Genomic DNA, 18,146 nt, shown 5'->3' on the forward strand with positions numbered 1-18,146 from the left:
ATCTAAAAATCTCAAAATATGAAAGTAGTCTAACATGACCTTTAATAATTTTTTTTTTATTGTTAATAATTACAACTTTTGGCCACCAAGTAATAGTCATGTGGTGAGACTAACATGCAAAATGAATGAATAAATATATTATATTATATTATATTATATTATATTATATTATATTATATTATATTATATTATATTATATTATATTATATTATATTATATTATATTATATTATATTATATTATACATTTTTATGGAAAGGCAAGCTTAGTTCAGATATGGTATGAATCCCCCCATGATATTTGTTGAAAAATAATTCATGATTTTCATGATAAAAATAAATAAAATAAAATAAAATATATATAAATAAATATAATAAATACATAAAGCAAAATAAAAAGTTTTTAAAGTTCTTAATTTTTACCACATTACATTTGCCATCTTTACATTAAAAAATTTACATTCAAACCACATGAGGCCAACATGAATTCAAAGAGTAAATTTCTTAGAACTTTAAAAGATTTTCTAATTTTCTGATGAGGACACTGTTATTGGTCATTGACCCTTGGCCAATGTTTTATAAAAACGATAAGCCATTGAGCCTGTGCTTTACTGTGATTTGACCTGTTTGGTGCAGTTTAAACTGTCTCTTGTGGTTTACTGTTTTATTAGACAATTGAAAATGAATTTCTCACCTGCTTGATTGGTGGTGATATTGACAGTGGCATATTGCGGAGTGGATAGGCTCTTGGGGGACACCCCATTGACAGCCTGGATCTCAAAGCTGTAATGGGTGTGAGCCTGTAGATTCCTCACCGCCGCCTGCCTCTCGGCCAGACCCAGCCGCCGCGGCGACACCTCCACGTTATCATCACACCGCGCACAGGACCCGCCATCGTGCAGGCACTTCTTACACACCACGTTATACACCACGTCACCTCTCCCGCCCAAATCCCGCGGCTCGGACCACTCCAGTGACACTGAAGTCTCGTTCACGCTGGAGATCACGTTTAATGGAGCCGAGGGAACAGCTAGGAAGACAACGGTAAAGAGTTACACTCCTGAAACATGTATAATTTAACAGGCCAAATATGATGTCCTGGAGCAAAAATTTTCTGCACATACCCTACGGTCTATGTTTAGTCAGGAATAAAAAATACCATTTTGCAGATCACTACACAGTATTCCAAGACTAATGAAAAAATCTGGAGCTTTAAAGTCAGGCTGTCATTAGTTAAATTATCTAATTATTCTTGCATATTTGTTTCAAAAATGTCTAATTTACAATGCACTCCATAGTTAAATTGTCAGGGTCAAATTTCTAACCAACAAATCTTGCTCAGTGAATCATGATGTAAACTAATTAAATCCAGAGGCTGGATTTTCAAAGCACAACTGCCTGAGGAACTGGAAGCTTTGCTTACAATTATTGAAAAGGAATAAATATTTTTTCCTTTTTTTGGGCTTACCTCCAGCACAATTCCGTTTTTTGAATTCATAAATTACAAACAACATTCAGGCTTCCAGAAAACGTTCAAAAGACCGCCACTGAAAAAAATGCTCTCCAACTAGGGGATTTTGCAACACATTGCATCAATGTGTGAATTCATGTGATATTTCCAATTAAATCCATGTGTCAAGATTCAACAGCACTGAAGCTAACCGGTTGTAATCGCACGCTTTATGTGCTAGATACTGAGAACCGACAGGGTTACATTAGCGATCGTGACCTTTTCATCAACACGCTTTCCTGTGTCATTAGTCACCACATCAAACGGCCTGAATGCACGGGACAGACCTTTTCAACATATCATTAACACAATGTGGGAGCTATGTTAATTTGACAAGTGCAACTGATGATCATCACTTACTAGTGCAGGCGGCATCAGGGGGGTCGCTGTCAGCACGGTAGTAGCCGCTTTGACAAGGGCAAATGCTGGACGCCCTAGAGCTGGCCCGGCTGTTGGAAGGGCACATCATACAAGAACCCTCGCCCTGTTTGGATTTGAAGGTCCCTGGGGTGCACGCTAAAGGGTCATAAAGAAAACGGTGTGTTACAACGTGTCATTTTCAAGTTATATTTATTTTATTATTGTCATTTTTTTACAAATGTGAACTAACAGTACTAATAGTACACTAAAAAAATTCTAACCTAAAACATGCTTCTAATTTAATTTATTTTTAGTCCAAAATATTACTGATCATCACTGAATCAACCTAAATACATTTGGTTACATAACAAATCCAAACAGATATGGCTCCTTAATGGAATATTACAGGTTCAATACAAGTTTTTTTTTTTTTAAAAAGAAAACAAATAGATCAAATAGAATTAGAATAGAGAGTGCTAGAGTTAGAGGGTCAAATAAAGATGGAAGAAATATGTTTTTAGGACTCAGCTGCTCGGATTGAGTTTGGCAGGTCATTCCACCAGGAGAATTAATTAATTAACCCAATTAATTAAGTGTTGGGTAGTTTTTGTGTTACCCAGTGGCTGGGTCTAATGCATATTTTTTATGCAATATGCATAGATTTTAATATTATTGTAAACATGAATGGGTAAAATCAGCCAATCACGCTGGGTTGAATAAACAACCCAACTTGCTTTGTCAGGTTGGCCTAACATGACTACAAAACTATAAAACAACCATAAAAATTACAAGAACAACTTTACAGCTCAAATAATACTAGAAGAATTAATGTGTTCTTATATTATAAACTTCACATTTCTGCTTCAGAATCTGGCAAAATGGCCCCATTCACTTCCATTGTAAATGCAGAAACCTCATTGCCATGACAAGATAATGCCTGAAACAATAAAAAAAGCTGATAATATACTCATGTTTTAGCAGAAGAATTAATGTGTTTAATATTATAAGCTTCACATTTCTGCTTAAATCAACACTGAACAGATTGGAGCTGAATAATGACACTATTGTCTATTCAGAGCTGTTTACAGCAGAATTTGGATTTGTCTTGTATTTGATGAAGTTTGAATCATTGATTCCATTATTTTCCTGTTTATTATACTGCAAAGCTGCTTTGAAACAATCTCTGTTGTATAAACAGATTAAGGTGACTTGCCTTGCTTTTAAATCCTCCAGAAATGGGCTTCTATTGTGTGTCGCACCACAACTTTTCATTTTTCTTTCTTTTTTGAAATGGATGACAAAATGATTTCAAAATGAGTACTTAACATTATCAGATGTTAATTGAGCTTAACTTGTATCGAATCTGGAATATTCTTTTAAGGATAACACTTTTTTAGTATTGTGTCGCCACTTTATATCCAAAGTAAAATCAGATACTATAATAAAATATTTTTCCATCGCAAAAAGTGACACTTAAGAATAGAATTCAAAACATTAATACCAAGAATGAATCACCCAAGCTCAGATAATGTTCATTTTCTAACCACACCGTCGAGGCAAACTGTGCTATAATGATGCACTAAAGTCAGTCCGTTTCATTTGAAAGGAAATGGCTGATGTAACAGTCTGGCTGAAGAATCGGCTGCTTTCTGTTTTTCCTGTAAACAATCCACCACACCCGTATCTCCACACAAAACACTGCAGTTAATGGGGACCATGCCGAGAGTTGTGCATGTCTGCATGTGACACCGCAGGTGAATTATAGCAAATGCAGATAAAAAATCATCTTCAGTATTCCTCCCATGACACATATCGCTTCACGGCAAGTGTAATAAGACAGTGGAAAATCCGAGTGAGTGGCCCCTGCTCTCAGCCTTAACACGCGTGGAGTTACGCATTCAGACCGAGCGCGAGAATGAGACGGGAAGAGCTTTGGAAGAGAGAGAGAGAGAGAGAACATGTTTCCTTTCTGTGTGTGTGTGTGTGTGTATGCCAGTGGGCCTGCGGATTAAAGCTGGAAGGTGATAAAGGAAATTAGACGCACTCTCCATTGGCCACGGCGCATCTCACGGCTGTATAGCGCGGCCCGGGAGAGTCATTTATCAGTCCTTTAAGGCAAGCTCTTAACCTTGAACAACCAGATGGAAACAAATGAGCCACCACATACTGGCAATCTCAAAGAAAGTTCCCCTCTGTCCACCAGTTCCTTCCCAGAGAACAGTCCAGGAGGCCTATCCAATTCACATTTTATTACTCGGAGCCCACCTCATCATTCGTTCGCACTCCCTCTCTCTCCTCCCCCGCTCTCTCTGTAGACTCTCTTTTAATTTTCCCCATTACTCTCCCAGACTCGCGTCTGAGAATTGGTCTCGCCTTCTGCAGAACTATCCGTCTCTGGTATATCGCTCTGTTAGGAACCTATCAGATGTGTCAGTGGAAGCTGTGGGCTGCCGCTGTTGGCAGCTTTGTTCTCTGACACCACTGCAGTCCTCCACCCATTACTGAGACTCTCTCTCTTCTGTGCTGAGCCCAGATAAGGTCTGCGGGGAGACTGTGGATCAGTACGGGCGAATCCTCACATTGTTCTCCCGATTCTGGACTGGCAGACAATACTAGTCTCGTTGAGCTCTTAAATTCTGGCCTTTTTATATTCACCTAAAAATCCTATTAGCCGTTTTGGCCTTTAACCCCAGAACGCAAAGAGAAATCCAATTAGATAATAGTCTTATAACACTACTTGCGTCAAAGCCATATGACTTTCTTTCTTCTATGGAATTCAAATAGAGAAATGCTACAGTATGTGTTGGCTATTCATTTAACACAAGTGAACAAAAGAAGCACCATAAAGGTTTCATAAAAACAGTCAATATGGCTACTCACAGAATGATTCCCATTTATATTTTTGTACATGTGTGTTGTGAGTTGACTTTTGTGTGGACATATCTGCAAATCCTTCTTTTGGTGATATTTGAAAGCATACTAAATTGATTAAAAAAAAAATGAAGAAAAATGCTATGTTTTCTTTGGATTTTATTGTTGTGGTGTAGATTTGATAAAATATACACTGTAATTAAAATTTTTGAGGCTGATAAGAATTTTTAAAATATTTTTTTTTAACTAAGTATCTTATTCTTACTGAGATTGCATTTATTTGATAAAAATAAAGCAAAAATTTTACATTTGTTTTCTATTTTACTATACTTTAAAATGTAATTGATTCCAGTGATGTCAAAGCTGAATTACTCCGATTGTTAACCACATATGCAACTGAACATGTTTATAATACATAACAGTCACGTATCTTTATAGAAAAATTAAAAATTCAAATTTATTTGGAGCCACGTTAATACAAAGTCATTTTTAAAATAAAAATAGCAAACCACTAGTTCACATTATGAAAAAACTTACCAGAGAAATTCTTTGAACGTCAAGAAGAAGCTACTTAATGTGAAAAATGTAGTTTTGTTATTCAGTGTAAGCTATGTGTGTGCAAAAAACTAGCTTTGCTAGTGACTGCATAAAAAAGAATATAAAACCTCTCTGACCTGCAAGTAACCTTTGCATTGCTTCAGACAGATTTTTATAATCCATATTGTAGCATCTGCCAGCAAACACTCAAAAGCTTTAACCAGAATCCGCTTTCCTCTGATTTAAAAAGCCAAACACTTACCCTGGCACTGAGTATCTTTCTTGGCCGGCTCAAAGCCCGGCATGCAGGTGCACGCTCCCACGGGAACCATCCATTCTCCATCTCCGTTACAGTACAGCTTTAGAGGGACCGATTCTTCTATGGCGTTTGGCACACAGGCTCCGGCGGCTATGACCAGAGAGGTGGCCTCGGCACCAGTGGCCGTCTCGGGGAAGACAGCGAAGTTGGCAATGGTGGTGGAGCACTTTTTAAAGAAAACCCTGGCCGAGATGAGGGACATGCAGGCGCCCAGGTCCTGGAAGGCCAGGTAGAAACCAGCTTTGGAAAGAGGACCGAAGCTCCGTACTTTGGTGTTGACGATTCCGGACTCCAGCAATGAGAAGCTCTCGTCAGGGGCTATGGTGTCCACCTGGGACAAAAGACGATAGAGAATGAAGACATGTTTGTCCAATCACAGGAATGTGAACTTATTTCTCCATAGATGCATCTAGAAGGGAGCCAAATATTCTGTCATCATTTACTAGCCCAAGTAATTCTAAAGGTCACTTTGGTGAATTTTATTTTATTTTTTTTAATTTCATGGGTCCATTGTCTATTGTCAATAGTGTAGCAATGTATGAACCAGAAAAGTCATTTTCGAACTAAGCAGCTTTCCAATGGTCAGCGTAACAAATCCACATGATCAACTTGAAAACTGTTGTGAAATCTGTGCAAAATCTTTTGTCCTCTTGCAAAAACTCCATTTGTGTTATTTCCTATTAAAATGAAATGATTTTGCCCATAAATACGTGACCACATCTATAACCACTGATGTTCATTAAACAGACATATATACACTGATATAATATATGTGACCTTGGAGCACAAAAGCAGTTTTAAGTCGCTGGGGTTTATTTGTAGCAATAGCAAAAATACATTGTATGGGTCAAAATGATCGATTTTTCTTTTATGCCAAAAATCATTAGTATATTAAGTCAAGATCATGTTCCATGAAGATATTTTGTAAATTTCCTTCTGTGAATATATCAAAACTTCATTTTTGATTAGTAATATGCATTGCTAAGAACTTAATTTGGACAACTTAAAAGGTGATTTTCTCAATATTTAGATTTGTTTGCACCCTCAGATTCCAGATTTTCAAATAATTGTATCTCAGCCAAATATGTCCTATTCTAACAAACCATATATCAATGGAAAGCTTATTTATTCAGCTTTCATGTGATGTATAAATCTCAATTTTGAAAAACTGACACTTAAGACTCCAGGTCCAAGGTCATATATTATTTTGTGTTATATAGAAGAAAAAGTCAAACAGGTTTGGAACGACATGAGTAAATGATGACAATCTCTTTAAATATTTGTTATATTCCCAGTTAAATAGTTAAGACAGCACCCATCACCACAACATTGTAAATTCATCATGCAAAGGCTTAAATTAAAAGAAGTCATCATTCTGGCTGACCTTTACGTAGGGGTTCTCCCTCCATGGCGGGCTGCTTGCTGTGGCCATGTCTCCATCCGATTCATAGTAGAACAGATTAAAGGTCTCCTTACAAGACCCGGGAATATTGGGAATACTGCCACAGTCCCGCACTGAGAACTTGAGCTCCACGTAAACTCGAAGGACTCCTCGACGAGGGATGAAGTCTGTCCGGAGCCAGTTGTTCTGATTGGGCTCCAGTACATTACAGACCTGGTATGTCCTGATGGGGCTCAAGTGGTCATCATATCCACTCACTTCCTCCCACTGAGAAGGGCATAAAACTCTGTCACTGACTGCACAATGATTTCTTGAAATGAAATGTTCAATTGAAAAATGTCTTATTGAGTTGTTTGCTTTCAGTAACACTATCAGAGCATGAAACCCAGTGATGCTGTAACTTGTGGCTTTCCTTACTCTTTATGTAGTGAATTTTTTTTAAATATATAAAGTTTATACATATATAAAGACTGTAACAGTGTCCTGACCAGGTGCAGTTTAATAAAGCTATCTTCACTGTTAACTTGAGTTTTTCTCTTAATAATCTGTGGCCATGACAGGACAGTTCATATTTCTCCACATAATTGTATATGTCAGTGACATAGCACTTTTGCATGCCTCTGGATCTATTCATTTGTGCAAAAATAAATTCTATTAAAAAATGTTTGAATTCAAATTTATTTTAATATTATAGAGTCAGACATGTCAGGATGATACAACTGTCCTGACATAATGAACAATCAATCAATCAATCAATAAATCGATCAATCAATTAATCAATCAATCGTTGCATTTTCTTGAAAAGAGAACCTTTTTAAGTCATTTGACATACTCTTGTATTATTATTCTTTAGGAAAAAATACTGTTTCACAATTTTTTTAATATATTAAAAAAATGTGGTGCAATCAACATGCAGAAACTAAAATCAACAAAAACAGAAAATTATCTCACAGAGAGGACCTTCAAAAATGTGTGTCAGTGTCAACGAGTCTCTTCAAATGTCAGGTAATTTTACCTTTTTTTAGGAAAGGTTCTGGTTGTAAAATTGTCAAGTGGTGTGACTCTCAAAAAGTACACTTGAATTAATAATTCATATTTGTTAATACAAAAATGTTTACCTTTTTGCCTTAAATTACTGAAATGAAAATAACATTTGAGATTTGTACACTCACATGTATTCCAAGTTAAGAAAATATTACTTTTACTTGGCACATGCCAATTTTTGAGTCATAGACATTCTTCGTCATTGAGTTGTATATAAACATAACATATTTTCAGATTGACTTAAAGATCATGCCACATTTCTTGTTTACTATGTACTGACAAATTATCATTGGAAAAGTGTTGCATCATGTCTGGTTAGGACACAGTGTCACACAAAAGCTAAAAATCCTAAAATGATCTGGATCTATGGATTGTTACTAAGACAATACCTAAGTTGTGCCACAAAGCAGCACTAAATGGAAGTAGGAATAATAAACGACTCAAATGCTCAATTAAATTCATGTCGGTGGTTAGGGTAAATAGAAATGCTTTCTCAAAGGTGACATTTGGGTTGCCTGAACTTCTCACAACACAATTAAGAGGCATCGCAGTGAGGGGTAGCATGTGTTTATCTCCAGGTGTGAAGGAACACATTACTTATGATGATGCACGGCTTTTGAGATGCCAGACATCGAGCGCCAGCCTGCAGAAAGGGCTGAGCTGCTTAAGATTGTTGCCATGGCAACCCATCATTTCCATTGACTGACTTCACATGCACATTCCAAAGACAAATCATACTACGGGAGCGAGTGGATTTGGGTGGGGGTGTCAGGCTTAAGGTCAGACTCGCTGTGGTTAATTTCTTCACCAGTCACAAGTGTAAAATAAACCGCTGCTTGCAAACAGAGAGGTTGTGAGCGATCGTTCTTGTTAATGGCCACCCTTCATTTGTCTCGTCAATGCATGGGTTGATTAATATCCACCCTTTTGGACAATTACAAACAGGAAAACGCTATAACTCACCCCGCTTTCTGGATAGGTGGTCCACGCCAGCTCTGTAGTAGCCCACCTGCTGTCCATAAGAGTCTCTGCAAAACAAGCAATCAATGAGGCTCGGGCAACAGCAGCCTCCATTCCAAACACAACAGAGCATCAGTGCACTAAAAACTGTAATTTAAACGGGTACATATCAAAGCACTTCACTCATTTGAATTCCCCGCATAGTCTGCGGAAGGCCTAATCGCTGTTTTCACTCCACACACTAATAATGTGATCCATTTATCTACCCACTCCAGCTCTGGCCTGTGGCTGATCTGAGAACAGATCCTGTTGCGTACCGCAGGGATGCTCGCAGCACAGTGACATTCTGCATCCCAGGCGCTCACTGTTCTCTAAATACACTCCGATCAGTGGAGCAAAACTACATGAGCCAGCTTCCACAAATTAACCGCACATACGAATGTTTTATTCACTTTGTAAGTCAGTGTTCGCTGAAGCCGAGCGCTCACTTCAAATTAATGTGACACGCACACATCTGCGAGCAAATCCGTGGAATATTTAGAGCAGAACATCAACTTAGCTGATTAAGGCCCCGGCAAATACGCATATGGCAAACGTACACATGGCGTTTATGTGGATTGTACACCTCAGATTTTACAGCGCTGTAAATCACAGAGAGAGTTAATTGTGTGATGAAAAACCTATAAGGGCATCTCGCCTTGTGAAATATTCATAAAATTGGAAGGAAGTTCTTTTGATGCTTTGATCAGTTCCTTATGACCGCATTCAGTCTTTCCTTAAGGCTCTTTGCATCTGTGCATTTGGCTGCATTGTGGAAAACAACGTCATGATACTTATTTTTACACTAAGCAGCTCATCGCAGTCTATTTCACACAAATGAGTGTACAGGATGTTCTTTGAAACTTTGTTTTGTACAGTCAGCAGATGTACAAAACGCCTCATTATTCTTTCAAATCTTTTGTTCCTCCACTATTATCAGAACGTAAGACTATAAAGAAAAACAAACCTTTAGTGGTAGTTGTAAGGAGTAAAATAAGAATAGTGCTTATTTGTTTTATTAAATTAATTATGTTAACATGCAATATTTGATTTCTTTTGGACTGTAAATGCTTTAAGGAATGTTCTCACCGATTATGATGGCTATAACAATAACTAACACTATAAAGTTTTAATAATCACTCTAATTCAATGAGAATAGGAAGTTCGCACCACAATGACAACAACACAGAGGAACAATATCGTTGGAAACACGTTTTTATGTTTTTAGTTGGTAAATGATAAACTATTAACAGCCAAACAGAATCTACCTTACTTTAAATAGTTTGAGCATTTCAGTCGGCACGACATAACGGAAGTGCGCTATTAGAATAAACAGAATATTATTGTGCATTGACGGACGGAAATATAGTTAACGTTATAGTCATCTTTAAAGTTACGGTTATTGATAAGAATGGACTTCTAGTCCAAATGAAAACATACAAATCCAGTTTTTGCAAAATTGGACTAAAGGTGTGCTCACATTTATAATTTTTCAGCGATTTTTCATGTCATTTCAACTGGAATCCACATTTCACATGATGATGAAAGATTTCCACATGTATATTCTATATGGGCTAAACTGGTCACAAACATTTCATCAATGTGACTTCACCTTAACAGTCCGATTTATGCAACTGTAGCTTGGCTTCATCTAGAATGTGTACACGGTAATCTGACTGCAATTAGACTTGCTGTTGTAAGTTTACAGTACTGACGTGCAATGGATGCAACACAAGCATGGTATGCTACTGATCTGTACTGATTATTCATATGCATTGTGCCATATGTACTTGGAAACACAGATTAGGGGCCATTCACACAAAAAATGTTTTTGCATTTAACAGTGAGAGATGTAGTGTAGAGGAATGTACAAAAGCAACGTACAGAGACATTTTTTCGTGCCGTGCGAGACACTGCAAAAGATGCAATACACAGCGGTAAAATGTGTCTTGTCTAGTGCTATGAAAAACAATGGAAAAGCAGCGCAGTGGAATGCAAAAAATAAATAAATAACACTGTAGCTCGATGACTGTGCTTGTAAATTAAGAAAGTGTCGTAATAAAACTGTAAGGACAAAAACTGTCACCCTGTTTTAGACCACAGTAATGATACTAACAAACAGGTTCAAATCATCTATTTTTAGACATCATAGTGCCTGGAAGGCTTCTGACAGATAGACTGACTTGACACAGGGGACCCTGGATGCAGCTTTACACTTTTCCTCTTGTCATGAGGTGCTTGGCCCACTTAACCTCCACTTGAAGTGTAACTAATGTAGTCTGCTAAGAAACCTGCTCGGAAACTAGACCTATGAGTCAAACACCTTCTCTCTCTCTCACACACACACACTATCGATTGAGATCCTCACACTGAAAGTGATGAAGAATCGAGGTAGTCATGGCCAAGGTGAAGGAGTATCTGGCTCCACTGTAGTAAAGGATTACCGGGACATGACCGAGGTACATAATGAAGTCAGCTATGCATAATACCAAACAAAATCGTGCGGTGGGACTGTAATTTTGTAACAAGGAACAATCTTGTTTTTGCTAAGCTGCAATTTGTTTTGAATATGAAATTAATAATTCTCAAGCATTAAATTACAAGGAGAAACACAGACTAATTGCTTGTATGCATTTTTGTTAAATATGCACACAACAAATTTTACAAATGTAAAAATATATTTATTTACATTTTCAGGGCTAGAAAATATGAAGGGGACAGTAACCTATTCGTAAGGGTCCTTAACAAGAATGTAGTGTGAAGTCAACAAACCTCAAAGGTATCAATAGCTTTTCCGACACCACACCTAGGCTCAATATTGGCACGTTTCACCTCCCCACTGTTTTCAAAAAATTTATTTAATTTCGAAATTCATTGTTACTTTGAAGCGACTTCGTTTTCTCACCAAGTATATATTCCTTTGAACAGCTGTGATCATGCAAGCCAATCATCATGTGTGGCAATTACACTGAAGTGATGCTGCTATCATCACTATCTGGGTGACTTAAAAGCCTTTAGGGTGAAATGTGTCACACCAGAGCAACAGGGGGCTTTCAGCAGTCCCACACCACAAGCAGCACAAAGCACATCTGAAAATCTAACAACTACATGGGATTTTTAAAACAGCAAACATCAAAGCAGTACACTGTCATTCACAAGTCTCTACATTTCCAATCAAATTAAAGAAATGCTTGGATGTATACAAGCACCTTAGTTCAACAATTACTATTAGATTTGGTTTAGTCTACGGTTTTACAGTTTGCTATAATAACAAAGGCACGGAGCATTTGGACAAACAGCATCGTCTGTATCAATACATGGACATGCCATAACACAAACACCTCACCGGTCTATGTAAAGCTTCCACACACAGACTCCCACCCGAAATAAAACATTTCTCCAAAACGGGCCTTCGGAAACTAGATTTATTTAGAATAATGGGATACAAATGCAGTAATGATTCAGAAACGGACACATTGAGCCCTGGTAATGATTATATGAACCCTAAAATCAGACAGTCATCCAGTAAAGGCTACACCTAAACGAACGTAATCTGTTCTCTCTTTTAATTTATTCACTTTAAACGCCATAAAATATTGTACATTTGCAGCCGTTTGCATATTCATCTACATCCCTTCCCTACGAATAATATGCAAAATCACACCGAGACTATTTAAGTTTTCGTCAAACGAGAAGTTTTCGAGCCAGAAGCCCAGAACAGTCTGCGCGGTCTGTAGATCACAAGCTTTAGTTAGGTACAGATTTTTGTTATTACACATTCTGTTGAATTCATAAAAGTAATTGCCAACTGATGACCAGATAAGAGCAGCTTGGATACCGAGTAACCCTGTAACAAAGAGCTTTTACACTTACCCTCTACAGCAAGAATAACGGGTACCCAAAGGCTGTATAATAACAGCGAATAATCCATTGTCATGAAGCTTGAGGTTGCAACATGAATAGCTTTTTTGTCTATATGACACCGGGACAGAAAGTCTCGTTAAATCTCAGCATTCATGGACTGGAGGAGCGAATTCACGCCTTGAGAAATTTCAGCCTGGGGGGAAAAAAATGCCCAGCTCCTCTTGCTATGGTTGTCTTCACGTCTTTCATTCACAACTGTTCGCACTACGGAATCCACGGACGATCTCGTTCGTGAGCGCGGTCTATCATGCTCTTCTACATGTGTGGCATCATCCTCATCCTCAGTGTTAAAGAAGCTGTTGATTCTCTGCGACTTCACGGAGGAGTGTCGGTTGCGAGAAAGGATGGGGGGCGAAAGCTCTATTGGTCCCAAGGCAAAACCCTGCGGGATACCGCTGATAACTTACAGACTAAGTACTCCCCCACTTTCTTTTATTTATGCATTTCATTATTTGTTTTAGAGAAGTGTTAAATCGACGTTTAACTCTCTCTTTTTTTTGTATATGCCACTATAAGGCAAAACACATCTCCAGAATCCCCCATAAGCCGAGTTGTGGCGAATTGCTAATGTGTGGGTATTCTTTGATGCACAGCGCCACTCACTGTTTGTTTACTGCAGGAATTGGTGTACTGTATTTAAGAAGGGAGTGACTTGGCAAATGGCCACCACTAGGATATTTGTGTAACAGTCACCCAACACCAATAATAAAATCATCATCCAGCTTTCTGCTGATTAAATAATGGGCTGCATGTTGACAGGAAGGTTATGGGATACTGTAAACAATCTTCAAAGCTGTACATTAGTGATATCATGCACAGTGCATATTACTTCAGAAATGCAATCTGGTACTTATTACACAACAGTTTTTTTATTACATATAATCCAGTCTGGTTACCACTCACTTAATTTTGATCTACAGTAACTTATTTATTCAGCTTCACATGCACAATCTCGTACTTATTTGAAAAGGCAAACATAGATAGAGGAAAATATTCCTGAAACTACGCTATCAGCACAAACAGTTTATTTCATTATCTACATGTTTTTACTGATTTTGAAGTGTATTATAAATACCTAATATAAATGCTAATAAGCAACTAGTTAAGAGACCCTAAAATAAAGTTTTATTGCTAATTTTGAGCAGCACTTAAGTATATGTCTGATTGTTCTAGTTGTTGTCATTTTTGTAATGATTAAATAATTGTGTTGATTCATTTGAATATTTAATTATGGAATTATCTATAAAAGTGTAAACTGAGAGTTCACACTTTTAAACAAACATGTTCTTATTCCCTTGTCGCTGCTAATAAAAGAACTTTCTTAAGAGACACTTTCAGAATGCGTTTTAAATACACCTCCCCCACTTTTTTTTTTTTTACGAAATCCTTTGTTTGGTATTAACACCTCAACTTGCTGAGGAGTGCTGTGATTACTTCAGTCTGAAGTAATCACAACCACAAAGAACATGATATAATCTCTGGGAAAATATATGATTCATACTCTGAAATAAACACGGCAGAAGAACTACAGCATTTTAACCTAATCATTGCATCATGGAACCTGGGAATTTAGGGGAGATCATTCAGAGATTTGCAGTAAACAGAACCCGACTCAGACTCTTGAGGGAAACAGCTTCGATCTTCAGGTAAGAGAATCTTTGATGACGCAAATATTACCCGGTTCAGAGAATGTTCAAATCTCAGGGATTTGGTAATGTCTGATCATCTTATATAGTCATGATTTCACCAGCAAATGGGGAAAGACACTGATCAAAGTATCATGCAGTGTGCAACATAAATTCAGACCTTGTAATACAAGCAAGACTTCAAATCCTCGGCCATCCTCACATCTGTTTCAAGCGGCAGATGTCAACAGGAGCTTGTTTTTTTTAGTGTTTGGACAGTTAGCCACTGGCAGAGGTTGGCTGGGGAACAGAAGACAGGAAGAAGAGAGAAAGATGAAGGAGAACAGAGGGAGACTGCCGGAGGACAGGCACCGAGTCAATACAGTAAGCTGACAGAGGTGGATAAAGCACTCTCCCTGTGTGGCTCGCTTTCAAGACACTGCTGAAATATAGAGCCACTCGGGCCGCACGGGTGCAATAGACTGGCGTGGCGATGAAAACAGCTTTCAGTTTGTCACCGCTGAGCCTGCGAATCACAGGAATATTGAGCTTCCTCAGAAAACAGGAGTAGAGCTGTTAAATGCAATCACAAAGGTCACTGCACTCTTCTCTTCGGCTCTAACTTGGCAAACTATGAGCAGATAATGGCTATTTTTTCAGTCGTTTAAGCATTTGATAATTACAGAAGCAACAGACCATAGCTGTGACCTACTTCCTCTCTATTCAAAACACTTCATCACACACTTTGTTTTCCTTTCTTTTAGAAGATCATCAAGGCCTCACTGACCCCAATTATGATTTAAGCGCCTAGGCAATGACAAGAACCAAACACTGACTTGCAACACATCACGGGTGCAGCAAATGACAGCAAATGTTTAGAGAGATTTTAATGTCCTGACCTCTTTCCTCAAGAATGTTCTCCATCAATCAATGTATTGAAATGCTCTACTTTTTTAGGTTAAACAGTTTAATTACTTTTTATGTGTGTTTTAAGGAGATAAAAATACTAAACAGACAAAATTTTAACAATTATTATTTTTTATTTTTTTTTACACAAATATCTATCGTTTCACTTAAGAAGACTTAAAATGTCGGTACTATGAAAATGAACTTTGCGATTGTTAAAAATGTGTGTAGTAAGAATGAAATCCAACATTCAGGCAAAACGTATGTATTTTAGTAAATTGGCAGCTAATTCGTATGATCCCATTTTTACATTATTGTAAATCTGCTTATGTCCCACTGATGGATAGGTTTTGGGTTGGGCTTAGGGGCAAAGCTTAAGGATGAATTTTCCAAAAAAAGTATATTTGTTTTTACAAAAATCTTAATATAGTTTGTTTACTCATGAGATGGGTTTAAATCCACTTATTGTCATTGTGATGTGACTTATGGCATCAGTTATGTTGCACAACTCATGCCTCATGGGATGGTAAAGTGTCCATCATATGTACACGCCAAAATCTAATCTGGGTACTTTTCGCCTACTGTTATATGAAATCCATAAATTCAGACATACTACATATTTCACATATCTTTCACCTACTATATAGTAAAGGCTGTGTTAAATTCATTGGACTTACGATTTTTGCAAAGCAGTATTATTAAAATAAATAGAATATGCAAATTTGCATGACTGTATACATTATATGAATCACTGGGAAGTCACTGAGTAGGTTTCAAGTCTTTTACATTCATTAAACAAATATTCAGTCATGCCTTTCTGCGGTTTGGAGCAGCCTCTGTCATCTGGGCTTAGAAGACTGTCATGAGAGCCGCACACCAGTAAACAATTGTCAGGTTTCAAGGCAGGGGTGGTGATTTTGGATTAGTTTTGGTCCTTTTCTGCGGAATGAGATTTGGCGGATATCTTATATCAGCACTTTTACTTTGAGACACTTTATACAAATGCATCCAGGGAAGATCATGTGAATCTCTTCATCACCCAGTGTTCTACCTTAGGAATGGATACCTTAACTAGACAACAAAAATGAAGCGAAAATATTTCCAGTAGGATTTTTTTTTTCTTTTTTCAGCTATACTTTTTCATTGGGAGACAATCTCAATAAGGAATATTGATGATTCAGCACATTTTTTTCGCGCTGTTTTTGCTTCATGGTCTTCCTCCATTATTCATTTGCTGCCCGTTTTTAATCTCCAGTGGGCTGACTCAGAATTCATTTTCCATTTGGAGAGTGTTCCCCCTGTCTGCACTTGTCCGTAGCATTGATTAAGTAGGTCCTTGTGGAGAGGAAATTATGTTTGGGTTTTAACACTTTTTTACACTGTATTTTCACTAATCTACCCTGTGCGGGAATTTGAATGAAGTTTCGCTTAGTTCAAGTGGGATTACGGTTTGAGTTTTGTGATTCCTGTGGCTTCTCACAGCAGTCTTCACATTTAAATTAAATTTGCAGGAATTTTTGGTGAATACTCAGGGTTTGTCTAAAACTCTGACTGAAAATAAAACATCTGGAAATACATTACCATTCAAAAGTTTGGGGGAAGTAGAAGACTCGTTCAAAAAAAGTTAGTAATAGCGGCTGCATTTATTGGTTTATAAAAAACAGTTATTTTGTGAAATATTATTAAAATTTAATAATTAATTAATGTTTGTTCTTAAATTTGAATACATTTAAAAAAGTAATTTATTCCTGTGATGGAAAGCTGAATGTTCAGCATCATTACTCCAGTCTTCAGTGTCACATGATTCCTCAGAAGTCATTCACGATAATTTGGTGCTCGAGAAGCATTTCTTCTCTCATTAATTTCTTTAAAAAACTTGTCCTGACCCCAAACTTTTGAATGGTAGAGACACTGCAAAATAAATCATAGCGAATGTACTAGACCAATTACTAAAATGGAAGCAATTGAATCTGCACTGACATTTAAAAGCAGTTTCATGCTTATTGAGATGATTGAATTTCACGTGGCACAAAAGCAATTGCTTAATTTTTGATAGATTTGATTTGTTGTTCCAGCTGAGTAAAAAGTTTCTCTGTACATTGTCCAATAACAACATTATAAATTAACCAACCAATATCTTTCTGAAGTAATAATTGTCCCTAGGACTGATTAGTTTTTTATTGTTGTTTTGCTATAAACAGTAAGTACTGAGACAGCCTTGGAGCACTTTCCTAATGCAGTGCTCAAAGATTTCCTTTTTCCATTCTTCATGGGTTCACAGCTGCCTTTTTTAATTTTAATATCACCCAAAAAATGATTTTTATGGAAGATTTCATTATAACCAAATCCCCAAGCACTAGTAACTGGCACCGGCCCTTCTCTTTTTCTTCTCTTTTCTTTCTTTCTTTAAAAAAAAATAAAAATAAATAAAATACAGTCGGTTTATTAAACTAAATCCCAGTACTGAACAGGTGCAACTCAATAACTGACATCACGGTTGGTATTAAACATAAGATGCGATCCAGTGCCATTGATCAATTTTCCTGCCTTCTGTGTTCCCATTTGCTATTTATTCAATGTGGGACTGCATTATTTTGAGACATTTTCACCGAATTGGCAACAGCTGGTATAAATACTAAATGATCCAAATC

At 37.3% G+C, this 18,146-nt stretch overlaps 1 protein-coding gene across 1 annotated transcript in view; it reads right to left on the reverse strand.

Annotated features, from left to right (window-relative positions):
• Positions 1-13,467, reverse strand: part of LOC109097032 (ephrin type-B receptor 3-like) — a 32,635-nt gene extending 19,168 nt beyond the window's left edge. The window contains exons 1-6 of the mRNA XM_042717920.1: positions 12,914-13,467; positions 9,005-9,069; positions 6,980-7,264; positions 5,539-5,926; positions 1,869-2,024; positions 693-1,028 (exon numbers count right to left, since the gene is read on the reverse strand). Of these exons, the coding sequence (XP_042573854.1) occupies positions 693-1,028; positions 1,869-2,024; positions 5,539-5,926; positions 6,980-7,264; positions 9,005-9,069; positions 12,914-12,977 (1,294 nt within the window). The 5' untranslated portion in view covers positions 12,978-13,467. The remainder of the gene's footprint in view (positions 1-692; positions 1,029-1,868; positions 2,025-5,538; positions 5,927-6,979; positions 7,265-9,004; positions 9,070-12,913) is intronic.
• Between the last annotated feature and the right edge of the window lie 4,679 nt (positions 13,468-18,146).

The sequence above is a fragment of the Cyprinus carpio genome, chromosome B2, assembly GCF_018340385.1.
Source record: "Cyprinus carpio isolate SPL01 chromosome B2, ASM1834038v1, whole genome shotgun sequence".
In the NCBI taxonomy this organism is placed as follows: domain Eukaryota; kingdom Metazoa; phylum Chordata; class Actinopteri; order Cypriniformes; family Cyprinidae; genus Cyprinus; species Cyprinus carpio.